We start from the raw sequence: 17,596 nt of genomic DNA on the forward strand, positions 1-17,596 counted from the left end.
GTTAGAGTGGAGGTGAGAGGCAGAGAAATTGGGACGGCCGATGTCACGCTGACAGCTCTCAATGAAAAGATCGAGAGCAGATAAGAGGCTAGAGGGAGGGGTCCAGCCGGAGGGAGAATACTGGAGGCGGGTGAAAGGACCCATGGAATGGGGGGAGACTCCTGCCCAAAGAAGTGAGCACGGAAACGATGGCGGCAGAAGAAGGGTTCTGCATCGTGCTGAGCCCCAAACTCATTGAGATGAGGGCATAAGGACATGAAACTGAGTCCTTTGCTGAGTATGGAACGTTCACATCAGAGAAGGGAAAGTCAGAGGGTATGGTGAATACACGGCAAGGGCTGGGATTCAAAGACGGGATGGGGTCAGAGGGGTGGGAAGGGGTGGAGGGTCCTGGCATCAATTGTTGGCATCAATGATAACAAAGCCAGGGTTGGACCCAAGAAACAGAGTGCAGCAAGTGCTGAGTTTTCCCAGCATTTTCTGTTTTTGTTTCACTTTTGTTTAGTTAGATTATCAAAGTTTTTCTTCACAAAGATCAAACAGAAAGGAAAACAACATGTAGTCTGGGGGGGTATAAAATGGCAATGCCAATCCAAATTAGTGACATAATCCAGTATGGTATGGAAAAACTGTCTTTTTACTCTGGGAGGACGGGTATTGGTCAAGGATTTCAAAGGGAATGTGTTTAGGGTGAGTCAAGAACTTTTAAGTCCAACCGGGCAAGCATGATTTTAACCATCTTTTGTTTTATAGATGCATGCAGCACTCAGACAATAGAGCAATTCCATTAACACTGTTTGTTAGCTGTGCATGGACAGTGCACAGTTCTACATTTCTTTTCTCTCTGTAGCTAAGTATTAGTCATTTCAGAATATAACACTTAATGTAAGCCTCTTAAGAATACACTATTATAAATGTAACCTTTATTGAGTTGGCAGCACTCACTTGTGTCTAAAGGCTGTTGGCTTTAGCTCCTTACCAGGACTTGAACACACATATTGGTGCTTCACTGCAATATTGAGGGAGTACCGCATTTTCGGAGATTCTGGCTTACCATAGAAACATAGGAAAGAATTTTCCAGTTGGCGAGCGGAGGCGGGGCCTGCTAGCCAACTCGTGGTGACGTCGGGCGAGCGCCCCAACATCACCGCACATCATTTAGATTTTCAGTTTGGCGGGCACGCAGCCGGGTCAGCTGCGCGCCCGCCAAACTGTTAAAGGCCTATTAAGGCCTGTTAAAAACAAATTGATATAATTAAATGAGCTGCCCGTCCAACCTTAAGGTTGGTGGGCAGGCAAAGAGCCCAGGCGGCTTTTGCATTTTTCATGGAACCTCACCCACGGGCGGGATGAGGTTTCATGAAGTGTTTAAAAATTTAATAAAAATTATTTAAAATATTAATTGACATGTCCCAGCTCATGTGACACTGTCACATGAGGGGACATGTTTTAAAAGTTTTTAATTACTTTATTCAGATGTTTAAAAGTTAAACAAATCTTCCTGAGGCATCTCTGTGGCCTGGACTCAGGGAATCCCCCCACCCCATCCACACAGGGAGCTCGGTACTTCCGGACAAGCGTCACGCTGGGATCTTAATTGGCCCACCCACGTAAAATGGCAGCACGGACCTGATTGGGTCCGCACTTACTCCCGCCCGCCCCCGCACAACCCCCAACGGGTAGACAATTCAGCCATACACGCAGGAAGAGGCCATTCACCTATCATGCCAATGCTGGTTGTTTGCTTTGCTGGTCATGCTTTGGCCCACATCCCTGCTTTTCAGTTGCAGCATAAGTTTTTCATTCTCAAGTCCCTATCCCAACTCCCTTTTAAAATTATTTATCGAATCAGCTCCTTACCACCTTTTCAGTTGGATCCTGACAAGGAAAAAATCTCCTTCTACCCCCTAGATTTTTGCCAATTATTTTAAACCTGTGACCTGCGGTTATTGATTCGCCTGCCAGAGGGAATTATTTTCTCCCCTCAAATCTATCAAACTCCCTATTAGGTTACCTCTTATACTTCTCTGTTCTAAGTTCTAACTTTTCCAACTAAGATCATGGTAAACCTCCTCTTTCCTTAAGTGTAGTGCCAGGATTGTCCAAAATACTCCAGCTGAGGCTTAACTAGTGATTTATGAAGTTCTAGCGTGATCTCCTTGCTGTCATGTTCTATTTCACTATTTATTAAACCAAGAAAACCATATACCTTTTTAGCCATGTTATCAATTTGCCATGCCACCTGTAAGGATTTGTGTATATGGAGACCAAAGTGTCTCTGCTCATCTACACTTTCTTTCCATAATAGTCCACCCGAAGTGCATCACTTCATGTTTCTCTACATTGAACTTCACCTGCCACGTTTTTGACCATTTTGCCATCCTATCAGTCCTCTAAAGTCTACAACTATCCTCATCACTACTAAGTTGCCAAGTTCTGTATCTGCAGACTTTACCATGCTACTCCCTACACCCAGGTATAAGTCACTTATAAAATTAAAGGGAATAACGGGTCCAAAAATGACCCTTGAAAACATGACTGCAAATCATCTCTGAGCCTCAAATGTTAATCAACCACCACCCTCTTCTTTCTGTCACTGAGCCAATTCTGTATTCATATCTGCACTTCCCTTTTAATTACATTGGTCTCCATCTTCTTAACAAGTTTTCTGTGTGGTACTTTGTGGAATACTTTCTGAAAGGTCATTTATAAATCTTCTACCTTGACCAGCATGGTCCGCTACCTGATCAAAGAATTCAGCCAAGTTAGCCAAACACAATTTGCCTATAACAAACCAATGCATGTTCTCCTTGATTAACCCATTCTTTTCCAAATTGGAGTGTATTTTCTCTCTGATAATGATTCCCAATAGGGTGACAGGCCTGTAGTTTCCTGGTTTATTCCTCTCCTTTGTTGAATAGTGGTTTAACATTAGCAACACGCCTCTTGCCACTAGTCCCCTGGCTCTACTCCTGTATCCAATGAAGAGTGAAAGATTGTGACTAATCTGCTATTCACCTCTGCTATTTCTACCTTAGTTTCTTTCGGCAAGCTAGGATCCATTTCAACTGGACTAGGTGCCTTACTAACTTTCAATTCTTGGATAAGACATTGCATTTGTTTCCCCTTTTCAATGATTCATGTGGGCTTTACAAATTGAAGAGGAGCAAAATGTTCTCCAATGTTCCCCCTTCAATATTGCACAAACAGATTAACTGGAAATTTATCTCACTGCTGAAATTGTTCTGTGTACAACATTTACTTATATTTGGTGATTTCAGCATAATTTATTGAGGCTTTCCTGAAGGACTTCATTAAGCACTATATAAGTTAAATCCTATCCTTGCTTTTGTCTGAATTTATTTTCACTGAATTTTTTTTCACTTATTGTGTAATCTGGAAGAGGTGAGATGTTTTATACTGTATTCAGATATTGTGTGTGTGGAAAATGCAGTGTTTTGAAATGTAACCCAGCAAGTAATTCATGCTTTCTAACTGGAGCAAAGGGAATGAGCACAATGGACCAATTATAACTTAGCTGTTTTATTCACTACAGAACCCCTCTTCATGCTGCAGCTTTCACAGATCACGTTGAATGTTTACAACTTCTACTCAGCCATAATGCTCAAGTAAATACTGCAGATTCAACTGGAAAAACACCAATAATGATGGCAGCTGAGAATGGGCAGACTAATGCTGTTGGTAAGGATATTGTTTGTTGACTTAACATTTTATCAAGGAAATGGTGCACATTAGAATCAATGCCAGGATCTTTGCTGACCTGTCAGACTATATACAGTTTAATTACATGAACTTCGCTGAAATTATTGTCTTATTAAAACAAGCAATTTATTTTAGAATAGTGTCATTTTTGCATGCCTCAGTTAACTTCACTTTGCTTTCAAAGCGTTTGATAAAGTGCCACATATTAGGCTTGTCAGTAAATTTGAAGGCCTTGGAATAAAAGGGGCAGTGACAGCATGGATATGAAATTGACTAAAGGACAGGAAACAGTAGTGGTGATTGGATGTTGTTTGGACTGGAAGAGCATATACAGTAGGTTCCCCAGTGACCCATCCTAGGGTCATTGCTTTTGGTGATATATATTAATAACTTGAGTGTACAGGGCACAATTTCAAAGTTTGTAGATGACACAAAACTTGGAATTGACTGACCGGGGGTGGATAACATTTATTGCAGAGAAATGCAAAACAATGAATTTTGGTAGAAAGAGGGGAGGTAATACAAAATAAAGGGGGTGTAGAGCAGAGGGACCTGGAGGTATAGTTAAGGCTGAGAAAGTGATTTGAAAAAAAAAGATCTTGGGCTTTATAGGGATGGGCAGTAAATGCCGGCCCAGCCAGCGACGCCCACACCCCTTAAGTGAATTTAAAAATAAATAAATAGAGGTGTAAGAGTACAAAACTAGAAAATTATGATAAACCTGATTTGGCCACAACTGGAGTATTGTGTCCAATTCTGGGCACTGCACTTTAAGATGAATGTGAAGGCCTTGGAGAGGGTGCAGGAAAGATTTACTAGAATGGTTTAAGGGACGAGGAACTTGTTACGTGGATAGATTGGAGAAGCTGAGATTGTCCTCTTTAGAGGAGAAAAGGTTGAGAAGAGATTTGATAATGCTGTTTAAAATCATGAGGGACAGGATTTTACTGTGAGCTTCTGGACCCTTGGGACGAAATTAAGGTCCTAAGACCCCACTTGCTGACATAGGGACCGGCTTAGCAAATTTACCGTAGACAGCCTCCTAATTGACCACCTCTGGGCTCGCCATCCAATTAAGGAAGGTGGAAAGACTCCCGATGCTGGCCTAGTCAGATGGCCCACAGCCCTAGAGCCTCAGCAGCCTTGACGGGCACCTCTGAGGCAGTTTGGAAATCAAGAGGGCCTTCAACGTGGCAAATATAAAGTTAAAAATCAGATGGGCCAAGAAATCAGGCCCCTCTGGATGGACCACTGGGGTCTGGGGTGGGTGGGGAGGGGCAACCTTTGCTGCCTGCAGCCCACCACCGCCCTCCACCCAACCTCCTCCCTCTGACAGCCACATTGAGGCTACCTTCACAAAACCAGCAGCCTTCCCAAGTGGCCATATGCTACTCCACTTGCAGCAAAATATGAGCGGGCTGGGAAAATCATCTTAATAGGGGCCTTAATCATTTAAACGGGCTGCTTACCTCCATTCGGCAGGCAGCCAATAGGCATCAGCCCCACCAATGGGAAACTCACTCGGAGGTGGGAATGCCTCGGAGAGCTTTCCTAATGCTGATCTCTGCTAATTTCCCACGAAGATCCTGCCAGAAGTGTCTAAACAGAGTAAATAGAGAAAAAATGTTCACATTGGTGTGGAACAAACCTAGACCCAGAGGATACTGATTTAAGGTGATAGACAAAAGAACCAAAGGTGACATGTGGAAAAATGTTTTTATGCAGTGAGTGGTTATGATCTGAATGACTGCCTGAAAGGGAAGTGGAGGTGGATTCAGTTGTTACTTTAAAAGAGAATTAGATAAACACTTGAAGGGGAAAAAAATTGCAGGGAGTGGGCGTAACTGAATTATTCTTGCAGAAAGATGGCATGGACTTGACAAGCCACTCAGCCAGTCCTTTTGTGCTGTAACAGTTCTGTGATTCTTATGGGACTGCAATTGCAAAATGCATAATTTATGAATTTTTTATTTTCTTGATTAGCCCCACATGCCATTTGACTTCAATACTGGATAGTAATTATATTGTTTGTAAACTTAGCTCAACTATTAATGTTTTTTAATTGCAATGTGTGGTGAATATTAATTATCATATGTATCCAGGTAAAAAAACTGATTACAATAGCCAGCAAGAGGCAAACTTTAGGATTAAACATGTAATACTTTTACCCATATATCAAACAGTTCATAGAAGACAAAATCCAGTGTAATAAATTGCACTTTTCACTAGTTATGTGTTCGTTTTAATGCAGTCTTTGTGCTGAAATTTAAAATAATGGGTATTTGCTGTTTTATTCTAGAGGTATTAGTTAGCAGTGCAAAGGCCAACCTTACCCTGCAGGATATGAACAAGAATACAGCCCTCCATTTGGCTTGTAGCAAGGTGAGTGTCGAACTTCAAAAATCTTAGATAAGCAGCAGAACTTTTCAGTTTTATAGTGTTAGTCATTAGCAAGTGTTCAGTATTTTGTTATATAAATGTCCATCACCAAGACTGACTGCTTCCATCTCCAAAGCATCGCCTTTCTCTACTGCTGCTTCAGTTCACCTACTGCTGAATCTCTCATTCATACCTTTGTTATCATTAGACTCAACTATTCCAATGCTGCATTGGCCACTCTCCCAACCGTCATATACTTGAGCTCATCCAAAAATCTGCTACCCATAACCTTACTGACACCAAGTTCTGTTTATCCATCGCCCCTATGCTTGCTGACCCATGGTTAAACCATTTTTGTGTACAGGAGGAAGCTAGAAAGATAATGAAAGGCAAAAAGACAGAATAAGGGCAGCTTAGAAGGAGATTGAATTTGCCACAGATGAATGGTGGCTTGCAGCTGAGACTGCATCAGCGAAGTACTAAATATGGTGGTAAATGCCTTCAGCAAGGTCAAGGTTCATAACCATGATCATTTTATTTCAAATTAAGGGGCTACCATAGAATTGTTATAAGAATTTTGCTTCAATATAGAAGCCTATACTTATAACAGGTGGCATTGGTGTGTTACAATTCACTTGGAGTCCAAGTTGCTGTGGCAACATGCACTTTTACATGCATGTGGTAGTCTGGGCCTATGGACAGTGATGGTAGAGGCTCCAACATTCTTTCCATCACATGGCTGACCAGAACCTCTCCTGCTGTTACCACCTGCCATTGGCATGTGTTGGAAGGATTTGTAGGTTGATATTCAACCTCTTTGGCTGCATTGTGAACACATTTGACCATCAGGTCTTGGGGTGGCACTTGAACCTGGAGCTTCTGGCTCAGAGGCAGAGACCACCACCCACTGCTCCACAAAACATACTTCCTATAACAAGTAGTTGTGCATAATTCTAAACTGGTGATGAAATTCAATTTTTTTTTTACATTTGGGAGAGTGGTTTCTGGTGGGTATAGAATATTGGGATTGTTTTAAGTTCTCTGATGGGGTGATCATTCCACTTTTGAAAGGGTGCAGTGAACACAGCAAGTTACAGAACTAAAACTCCTTTAATCTCACTCTCAATAACTACAGTCTAGAGGAATACAGGGAAAGATCAAACCGAAAAAGAAAGCGTACGATAGGCACAAAGAACTAAGCACTGCAGATAGCCTAGACAAATATAGGAAGTGCAGGGACGAAGTAAAAAAGGAAATCAAAGAGAGGGCATGAAAAAAGATTAGCAAGTAAAGTTGAAGATAACCCAAAGATGTTATACCAATACATTAATGCTAAAAGGTTAGTTAAGGAAAAATTGGCACCTATCAGAGATGAAGATGGAAACTTGTGTGTAGATGCAGAGGCTGTGGGAAGGGTTTTGAATGAATATTTTGTCTCCGTGTTTACAAAGGAAAGGGAGGATGTAGATATAGTAGTCCAGGAGGAACACTGCAGGATATTGGACAAGATAGTCATAAAGAGAGAGGAAGTACTCGAAGGGTTGAAATCCTTGAAAGATGATAAGTCACCAGGGCCAGATGGATTGTTTCCAAGGTTGCTGAAGGAAGTCAGGGAGGAGATAGCACATGCTCTGAGGATGATCTTCCAATCTTCACTAGATACAGGGGAGGTACCGGAGAACTGGAGAAATGCAAACGTAGTTCCATTGTTTAAAAAGGGATCAAAGGAAATGCCAAATAATTAAAGGCCAGTTAGTCTTACATCGGCGGTGAGCAAATTAGTAGAATCAATCCTGAGAGATAGGATTAACTGTCATGTGGAAAGGCATGGACTAGTCAGGGATGGTCAGCATGGATTTGTTAAAGGAAGGTCTTGCCTCACAAATTTGATTGAATTCTTTGAGGAAGTGACAAGAAGGGTTGATGAAGGTAGTGCAGTGGATGTTGTATACATGGATTTTAGCAAGGCATTTGACAAGGTCCCACATGACAGATTGGTCAGGAAAGTAAAAGCCCAGGGTAATGTGGAAAATTGGATAAAAGGTTGGCTTTGTAACAAGAAGCAAAGGGTAATGGTCAGTGGATGCCCTTGCGAATGGAAAGTTGTCTCAAGTGGTGTTCCACAGGGCTCGGTGTTGGGACCCTTGCTGTTTGTGTTATATATTATCGATTTGGACGTGAACGTGGGGGGCACGATTGGGAAATTTGCAGATGACACAAAGATTGGCCGAGTAGTGGATAGTGCAGAGAATGGCCATAATCTCCAAAACGATATAGATGGGTTGGAGGATTGGGTGGTAAAGTGGCAGATGGATTTTAACATAGAGAAGTGTGAGGTCATACATTTAGGGAGGTCAAACAGTTACAGGGGTTACACAATAAATGGGAATATACTGAGAGGGGTAGATGAAGTGAGAGATCTTGGCGTGCAAGTACACAGGTCCCTGAAGGCAGCAGTTCAAGTAGACAAGGTTGTAAAGAAGGCATATGGAATGCTCTCCTTCATTGGCAGATGTATAGAATATAAAAGTAAGGATATAATGTTGGAATTGTATAAAACACTGGTGAGGCCACAACTGGAGAATTGTATGCAGTTCTGGTCACCACATTACAGGAAGGACATAATAGCTCTGGAGAGAGTGCAGAGGAGGTTTACAAGAATGTTGCCAGGGTTAGAAAAGTGTAGCTATGAGGAGAGATTGGATAGGTTGGGGTTATTTTCCTTAGAACAAAGAAGGCTGAGAGGTGACTTGATTGAGGTGTACAAAATTATGAGGGGAATAGAAGAGTGGACAGGATAAAATTGTTTCCCTTGGTGGAAAATTCTAGAACCAGGGGACATAGATTCAAGATAAGTGGCAGAAGGTGTAGGGGTGACATGAGGAAGAACTTTTTTACGCAGGGGGTAGTGGGTGTCTGGAATTCGCTGCCCAAGTTGGTGGTAGAGGCAGAAACTCTAAACTCTTTTAAAAAGTACCTGGATCTGCACCTTAAGTGCTGTAAGCTGCAGGGCTATGGGCCGGGTGTAGGAAGTTGGATTAGAAAGGGCACCTGGGTGTCCTCTGGCTGGCATGGACAAGATGAGCCGGATGGCCTCCTTCTGTGCTGTATCCTTTCTATGGTTCTAGGGCTCTGTTGTTAGAAGCAATTAGTCATTCTTGTTCCAAACTTGGAAGGTTAAAGAAAATAGCTGGAAGTAATGAGGGCAGAGAATTATTGAAATGGTGACTAAAAAAGGTAAATTAGAGAAACACCTGAAATTTTCAGGATGAGCAATTGTAACAGATTTGCTTGGCTAAGTTGAATAAATGATTTTTTTGGACAATCTATGAAATGAATCATGTAATATAGTACGTATTAAAATACCTAAATATTCACTCAGTTTATGTTTATCTATATTGCAATTTATTTGTTTTTGCATAAAGATTTGCAATTTTAAAAAAAAACATTTTCTCTTGCGTTTTAGGGCCACGAAACTAGTGCCTTGTTAATACTGGAGAAAATTACTGACAGGAGCCTCATAAATTCAACAAATACTTCATTGCAAACGTAAGATTTTTAATTTTTTTGGATAAGTAATCAAATCCATTACTTCTTTAAAGGCAGACTATAGACTAAATATTCTATCCATTTATTTAAAGCTTTCTACTCTCATCGAATGAATATTCAAAATATATTGATTATTATTTAAAAAAATATAACTCTACTGTTCAGCCAGTGATTATGTCAGAGTACAGCTGTTTTTAGGTATCTTGGCCAAATGTATTCACTACAACAGATGTTCACAGAACTGGCTGGTAGGCAAACAAATGGCTTATTTTCAGATCATGGCCCTTGCTCCCATTTTTTTTAGGCAGCAGCTGTAGGTGATGATTCTGCCATTCTTATTGACATGTCCTTCTGATCCATCTTTATTTCTTGTCCCATCATCATTCCCTTCAGTCATTTGATCTCTCCTCCCTTCCATCCTATCACAGACCTTCCTTTTTATTCTCCTTCACCCTTTCCTGCCTCTGTACTTGCTTAAAATGTGTAATAAGTCTAACTCTTTCCATTTCTGGTGAAAAGTCATCAGCCTGAAACATTGGCTCTCTCTCCTCACATAGTAGTAGGAGTAGGCCATTTAGCTTCTCAAACCTATGCTGCCATTCAGTAAGATCATGGCAGATCTAACTCCATACTCGCCTTTGCCCCATATCATTTGTATTTTTGTTACCAAAAGTATTATTAATCTTAGATTTAAAGATAACAGTTCATTCAAAATCCTTTGCCCTTGGCATAAGAGAATTGCAAATTTCTACTACCACTCTGTGTGTGTGTAGAAGTGTTTCCAAGTTTCACTCCTGTCTGTAATGTCTCCTGTGTCTCATTGTCAGTCACTCTTGTCTTGCTCTGATATTTAGATTAAGCCTGCTAGCCCTAGACTCCCCAAGGAAATAATTTTTCTCCTATTTGTTTCCCTTAATGTCTTGAAAACTTTGATCAATCATTCCTTTAAGCTTCAGAATTCTAGGGAAATCTCCCTCCCCCACCATCACCACCACTGGTTTGTGTAATCTCTCCTCGTAACAACTTTGAATCCAGTTATCATTCTAGTAAATCTACGTTGCAACCCTCCCAAGATCAATATATCCTTTCTCAGATATGGTGTCTCGAACTGCTCATGGAACTCCATGTGTTGTCTGGGCTTTGCATAGCTGAAGCATGACTTCTACCTCCTTGTGCATAAAACCCAGCATTCCATTTGCCTTTTTGATTAAATTGGTACAGGGACAGATGATAGAATACCTGCTCACTATCCCAATTCTGTCCCCTGCTACTCAGCTATTTCCTAACAAGATCTAATAATTTGCCCTTGATTCCATGCACTTCAACTTTAGTTAAGCACTTTATCAGTTTCCTTCTGAAAGCCCATATAAATAACATGCATAGATATTCACCTGGCCACTACTTTAGTCACTCTTCAAAAGATTCAATCAGATTAATTACCCATGACCTACCCTTTACAGCTCCTTGCTGGTTCTCTTATCAACTGAAAAATTTTAGGGTGTGCAACACACTCTCCTTAATTGTAGACTAGTAATTTCCAGAAAATAGATGTTTGGCTAACTGGTCTATAATTCCCCGATTTCCTTCTATCATCTCTCTTGAATAACAGAGTGGCGTACACAATTTTCTAATCTAAAGAAACGGCTCCTGAATCAACAGAACTTTCGAAGATTATGGTTAGAACGTCTGCACTGTTCTCACCTATTTATTTTAAATTCAGGGATGGGAACTATCTGGTCCTGGGAATTTGTCACACTTTAATGTTGTTATTTTCTTCATTGCAGTTATTTTGTTTATTTTTGGTACGTCACTGCCCCTGATTCATATGCGTTTCTGAAGATGTCCAGCATACTGATCTCTTACACTAATGTAAAATCTGCTAATATGTCTGCAAGTCCGTATTTTCATTGACAGTATCACTGTTATCAGTTTTCAAGGAGTTCATAATGCTCCTGATCACCCTATAAAAAATTGTTGATTTTGATATTCCTTGCAAATTTATTTCATACTCTTTGAAGCTGTTACTGTTTATTTTTTTTCACCTTTTATTGCTCTTTGTATCTTTCTCATTCATCAGGATCTGTGCTATTTTAGTATGTTTTTCGTTTTATATCCTCTTCTACTACTTTAGTTGTCCATGCCTGTCTTTTTGACGAGGAGTACTTTTCGTCCCTTCAGGGCATAGAGTGGTTTGATATCACAAATTCTTCTGAATAGATCTTCTGTCGTTATACTCATTTACAGAACTGCCCAATTTACTGTGGACAGTCTCTGTCTCATCACATTGAAGCCAACCTTACCTAAGTTTTGAATCTTGGTAGCTGTGTTGCATTTCTCCCTTTCAAACACTAAATTGAACTTAATATTACAATCACTATCAGATAAATGTTAATGCGCCATTAGTTTGTTAACTAAACCTAATAGGGTATGCCCTCTCATTGGTTCTTGGGCATATTGTGGAAAACAATCCCAGACACTGAAGAAATTCATTATCTTTCTAACATGTGCCAGCCTGCTTATCCCAATCTATATGACCTTCATTAAGACTGTCTTTGCTACATGAATGTCTAATCTCTATATTTGTACCACTTCAGAGCTGCTGCTAGGAGTCTTATACACAAATCCCTCGACAGTCTTAAATCCATTCCTATTTCCTACCAATAAAGCCTACACTACCTGGTAACCTCTTGTTATATCTTCTCATACCATAGAAGTGATTTCATTGTTAATGGCAAAAGCAAGTCCAGCCCCCCATACCATCTTCCTTATCCTTTCTGCGAGCATATGAAAGTGCAAATTAGGAGTAGGCAATTCGGTCCCTCGAGCCTGCTCTGCCATTCAATAAGATCATGGCTGATCTGGTTGTAACCTCAACTCCAAATTCCTGCCTACCCCCGATAACCTTTCACCCCTTGTTAATCAAGAATCTATCTAGCTTTGCGTTAAAAATATTCAAAGACTCTGCTCCCCCTGCCTTTTAAGGAAGAGTTCCAAAGACTCATGACCCTCAGAGAAAAAATTTCTCCTAATCTCCGCCTTAAATGAGCAACCCCTAGTTCTAGATTCTCCCACAAGAGGAAACATCCTTTCCACATCCACCTTGTCAAGACCCCTCAGAATCTTAAAAGTTTCAATCAAATCACCTCTTACTCTTCTAAATTCCAGTTGATACAAGCCTAACCTGTCAAATGCATTTACATCTTTCCTCAAATAAGGAGACCAGCACTGTACACAATATTCCAGATGTGGTCTCACTACTGCCGTTACAACTGAAGCATAATCTCCCTACTTTTGTAATCAATTCCCCTCACAATAAATGATAACATGCTATTAGCTTTCCTAATTACTTGCTGTACCTGCGTGCGAGCCTTTTGTGATTCATGCACTAGGATACCCAGATCCCTCTGCATCTCAGAGCTTTGCAATCTCTCACCGTTTAGATAATGAGCTTCTTTGTTAATCCTCCTGCCAAAATGAAAAATTTCACATTCGCCCACATTACACTCCATTTGTCAGGTCTTTGCCCACTCACTTAACCTATCTATCTCACCTCATAGCCTCCTTACGTCCTCTTCACAATTTACTTTCCTACCTATCTTTGTGCCGTCAGCAAATTTAGCAACCATTCCTTTGGCCTCTTCATCCAAGTTATTTATTTAATTTGTAAATAGTTAAGGCCCCAGCACTGATTCCTGTGGCACACCACTCATCACATCCTGCCAACCAGAAAAAGACCATTTAAGCCTACTCTATGTTTCCTGTTAGCTAGCCAACCTTCTATCCATGCCAATATGTTACCCCTTACACCATGAGCATTTATTTTGCGCAATAACCTTTGAACTCAAATAAATCGGTTAAACACGATTTTTAAAAAATTCATTCATGGGATGTGGGCTTCGCTGGCTGGCCCAGCATTTATTGCCCATCCCTAGTTGCCCTTGAGAAGGGAGCAGTGAGCTGCCTTCTTGAACCACTGTGGTGTGGGTACACCCACAGTGCTGTTAAGAAGGGAGTTCCAGGATTTTGACCCAGCGACAGTGAAGGAATGGCGATATATTCCCGAGTCAGGATGGTGAGTGACTTGGAGGAGAACTTACAGATGGTAGAATTCCATCTATCTGCTGCCCTTGACCTTCTAGATGGCAGCAGTTGTGGGTTTGGAAGGTGCTGTGGAAGGAGCCTTGGTAAATTCCTGAAGTGCATCTTGTAGATGGTAAACACTGCTGCTACTGTGCGTCGGTGGTGGAGGGAGTGAATGTTTGAGGATGTTTGAGCAAGCAGGCTGCTTTGTCCTGGATGGTGTTGAGCTTCTTGAGTGTTGAGAGCTGCACTCATCCAGGCAAGTAGGGAGTATTCCATCACACTCCTGACTTGTGCCTTGTAGATGGTGGACAGGCTCTGGGGAGTCAGGAGGTGGGTTACTCGTCGCAGGATTCCTAGCCTCTGACCTGCTCTTGTAACCACAGTATTTATATGGCTAGTCCAGTTCAGTTTTTGGGCAATGGGTAACCCCCAGGATGTTGATAGTGGGGGATTCAGTGATGGTAATGCCATTGAACATCAAGGGGCGATGGTTGGGTTCTCTCTTGTTGGAGATGGTCATTGCCTGACACTTCTGTGATGTGAACGTTACTTGCCACTGGTCAGCCCAAGCCTGGATATTGTCCAGGTCTTGCTGCATTTGGACAAGGACTGCTTCAGTATCTGAGGATGTTCACTGATGATTGCACAATGTTCAGCACCATTCGCGAGTCGCGAATGGTGCTGAACATTGTGCAATCATCAGTGAACATCCTCACCTCTGACCTTATGATGGAAAGAAGGTCATTGATGAAGCAGCTGAAAACAGTTGGGCTGAGGACACTACCCTGAGGAACTCCTGCAGTGATGTCCTGGAGCTGAGATGACTGACCTCCAACAACCACAGCCATCTTCTTTTGTGCTAGGTATGACTCCAACCAGCTGAGAGTTTTCCCCCTGAACCCCATTGATTCCAATTTTGCTAGGGCTCCTTGATGCCACACTCTATCAAATGCAGTCTTGATGTCAAGAGCAGTCACTCTCGTCTCACCCTGGGTGTTCAGCTCTTTCGTCCATGTTTGAACCAAAGCTCTAATGAGGTCAGGAGCTGAGTGGCCCTGGCGGAACCCAAACTGGGCATCAGTGAGCAGGTCATTGCTAAGCAAGTGCTACTTGATAGCACTGTTGATGACCCCTTCCGTTACTTTACTGATGATCGAGAGTAGATTGATGGGATGGTAATTGGCCGGGTTGGATTTTCCTGCTTTTTGTGTTCAGTACATAGCTGGGCAATACTCCACATAGCCGGGTAGATGCCAGTGTTTTGGCTGTACTGGAACAGCTTGGCTAGGGGCGTGGCAAGTCCTGGAGCACAAGTCTTTAGTACTATTGCCGGAATATTGTCAGGGCCCATATCCTTTGCACTATCCAGTGCCTTCAACCGTTTCTTGATATCACGTGGAGTGAATCGAATTGGCTGCAGACTGACATCTGTGATGCTGGGGACGTCTGGAGGAGGCCAAGATGGATCATCCCCTCGGCACTTCTGCCTGAATATTGTAGCAAATGCTTCAGCCTTATCTTTTGCACTGCTGTGCTGCGCTCCCCCATCATTGAGGATGGGGATATTTGTGGAGCCTCCTCCAGTGATTTGTTTAATTGTCCGTCACCATTCACGACTGGATGTGGCATGACTGCGGAGCTTAGATCTGATATGTCGATTGTGGGATCGCTTAGCCCTGTCTGTCACTTGCTGCTTATGCTATTTGGCAAGCAAGTAGCCCTGTTTCATAGCTTCACCAGGTTGACACCTCATTTTTAGGCATGCCTGGTGCTGCTCCTTGATTGCCCTCCTGCACTCTTCATTGAACCAGGGTTGATCCCCTGGCTTGATGGTAATGGTAGAGTGGGGGACATGCTGGGCCATGAGGTTACAGGTTGTGTTCAAGTACAACTCTGCTGCTGGCCCATAGCACCTCATGGCTGCTCAGTCTTGAGTTGCTAGATCTGTTCGAAATCTATCCCATTTAGCATGGTGATAGTGCCACACAACACGATGGAGGCTATCCTCAATGTGAAGCCAGGACTTCGTCTCCGCAATGATTGTGCAGTGGTCACTCCTACTGATACTGTCATGGACAGATGCATGTGTGGCAGATAGATTGGTGAGGATGTGGTCAAGTATGTTGTTCCCTCTTGTTGGTTCCCTCACCACTTGCCACAGACCCAGTCTAGCATCTATGTCATTTAGGACTCGGCCAGCTTGGTCAGTAGTGGTGCTACCAAGCCACTCTTGGTGATGGATATTGAGGCCCCCCACCCAGAGTACATTATGTGCTCTTGCCACCCTCAGTATGTCCTCCAAGTGATGTTCAACATGGAGGAGCACTGATTCATCAGTTGAGGGAGGGCTGTATGGGGTAACCAGCAGGAGGTTTCCTTGCCCATGTTTGAGCTGATGCCATGAGACTTCATGGGGTCCATAGTCGATTTTGAGACAACTCCTTCCCAATTGTATTCTACTGTGCCGTTACATCTGCTAGGTCTGTCCTGCCAGTGGTACAGGACATACCCAGGGATGGTAATAGTGGTGTCTGGGACATTATCTGTAAGGAATGATTCCATGGGGATGACTATGGCAGGCTGTTGCTTGGCTAATCTGTGAGACAGCTCTCCCAATTTTGGCACTAGGCCCCAGATGTTAGTAAGCAGGGTTGACAGGGCTGAGATTGCTGTTGTCGTTTCCAGTGCCTAGGTTGATGCCAGGTGGTCTGTCCAGTTTCATTCCCTTTTTGTGACTTTGTAGCGATTTGTTACACCTGAGTGGGTATTTAAGAGTCAGCCACATTGCCATGGGTCTGGAGTCTTGTGTAGGCCAGACCAGGTAAGGACGACAGATTTCCTTCTCTAAAGGACAGTCGTGAACCAGATGGGTTTTTACAACAACTGACAATGATTTCATGGTCATCATTAGACTTTTAATTCCAGATGTTTATTGAAATAAAATTCCATCATCATCCGTGGCAGGATTTGAACCCGGGTCCCCGGAGCATTACCCTGGGTCTCTGGATCACTAGTCCAGCGACAATACCACTACGCCATCACCTCCCCCTTTCCCTTTCACAAAACCATGTTGACTCCGCCTGATTGCCTCGAATTTTTCTAAGTGCCCTGCTATGACATCTTTAGTAATAGCTTCTAACATTTTTCCTATGACAGGTGCTAGGCTAACTGGTCTGTAGTTTCCTGCTTTCTGTTTCCCTCCCTTTTTGAATAAAGGAATTACATTTGGTATTTTCCCGTCTAATGGAACCTTCCCCGAATCTAAGGAATTTTGGAAAATTAAAACCAATGTATCAACTATCTAGCCACTTTTTTCATGGATTTGTCAGCCCACAGCCCCTACAATTTGCTCAATACCACTTCCCTGGTGATTGTAATTTTCTTGAGTTCCTCCCTCCCTTTTCCTGATTTACAGCTATTTTCAGGACGCCACTTGTGTCCTCTTTAGTGAAGACCGAAGGAAAATACCTGTTTAATTCATCTGCCATCTCCCTACTTTCCATTATCAGTTCTCCAGATGCACTTTCTATAGGACCGACTCTCACTTTATTAACTCTTTTCTTATTTAAATATCTATAGAAACTCTTACTATCCGCCTTTATATTACTAGCTAACTTTCTCTCGTACTCTAATTTTTCTCTACTTATTAATATTTTTGTCATCCTTTGCTGTTCTGAAGCTATTACGTATAATAGACCTTATCATATAATAACATAACCTTCCGACCTGGTATGTTTAGTCCAGTCCTGACCACCTTTCAGCCATATCTCAATAATTACTCCAATGTCAAGTTGAATTTGTAACTGCAGTACTTTCAATTGACCATTATAATCTGTATAAATGAACATTTGGGCCAGCCACC

General features: G+C 42.2%; 1 protein-coding gene across 2 annotated transcripts in view; it reads left to right on the plus strand.

Moving 5' to 3' along the window:
* LOC144678722 (serine/threonine-protein phosphatase 6 regulatory ankyrin repeat subunit A-like) overlaps positions 1–17,596 on the plus strand; it is a 141,687-nt gene that overhangs the window by 111,267 nt on the left and 12,824 nt on the right. For both annotated transcript variants that reach the window (XM_078538557.1, XM_078538558.1), the window contains 3 exons: positions 3,557–3,702; positions 6,023–6,105; positions 9,569–9,651. In XM_078538557.1, coding sequence (XP_078394683.1) covers positions 3,557–3,702; positions 6,023–6,105; positions 9,569–9,651 — 312 coding nt within the window. The remainder of the gene's footprint in view (positions 1–3,556; positions 3,703–6,022; positions 6,106–9,568; positions 9,652–17,596) is intronic.

Source organism: Cetorhinus maximus, chromosome 3, assembly GCF_964194155.1.
Source record: "Cetorhinus maximus chromosome 3, sCetMax3.hap1.1, whole genome shotgun sequence".
Classification (NCBI taxonomy): domain Eukaryota; kingdom Metazoa; phylum Chordata; class Chondrichthyes; order Lamniformes; family Cetorhinidae; genus Cetorhinus; species Cetorhinus maximus.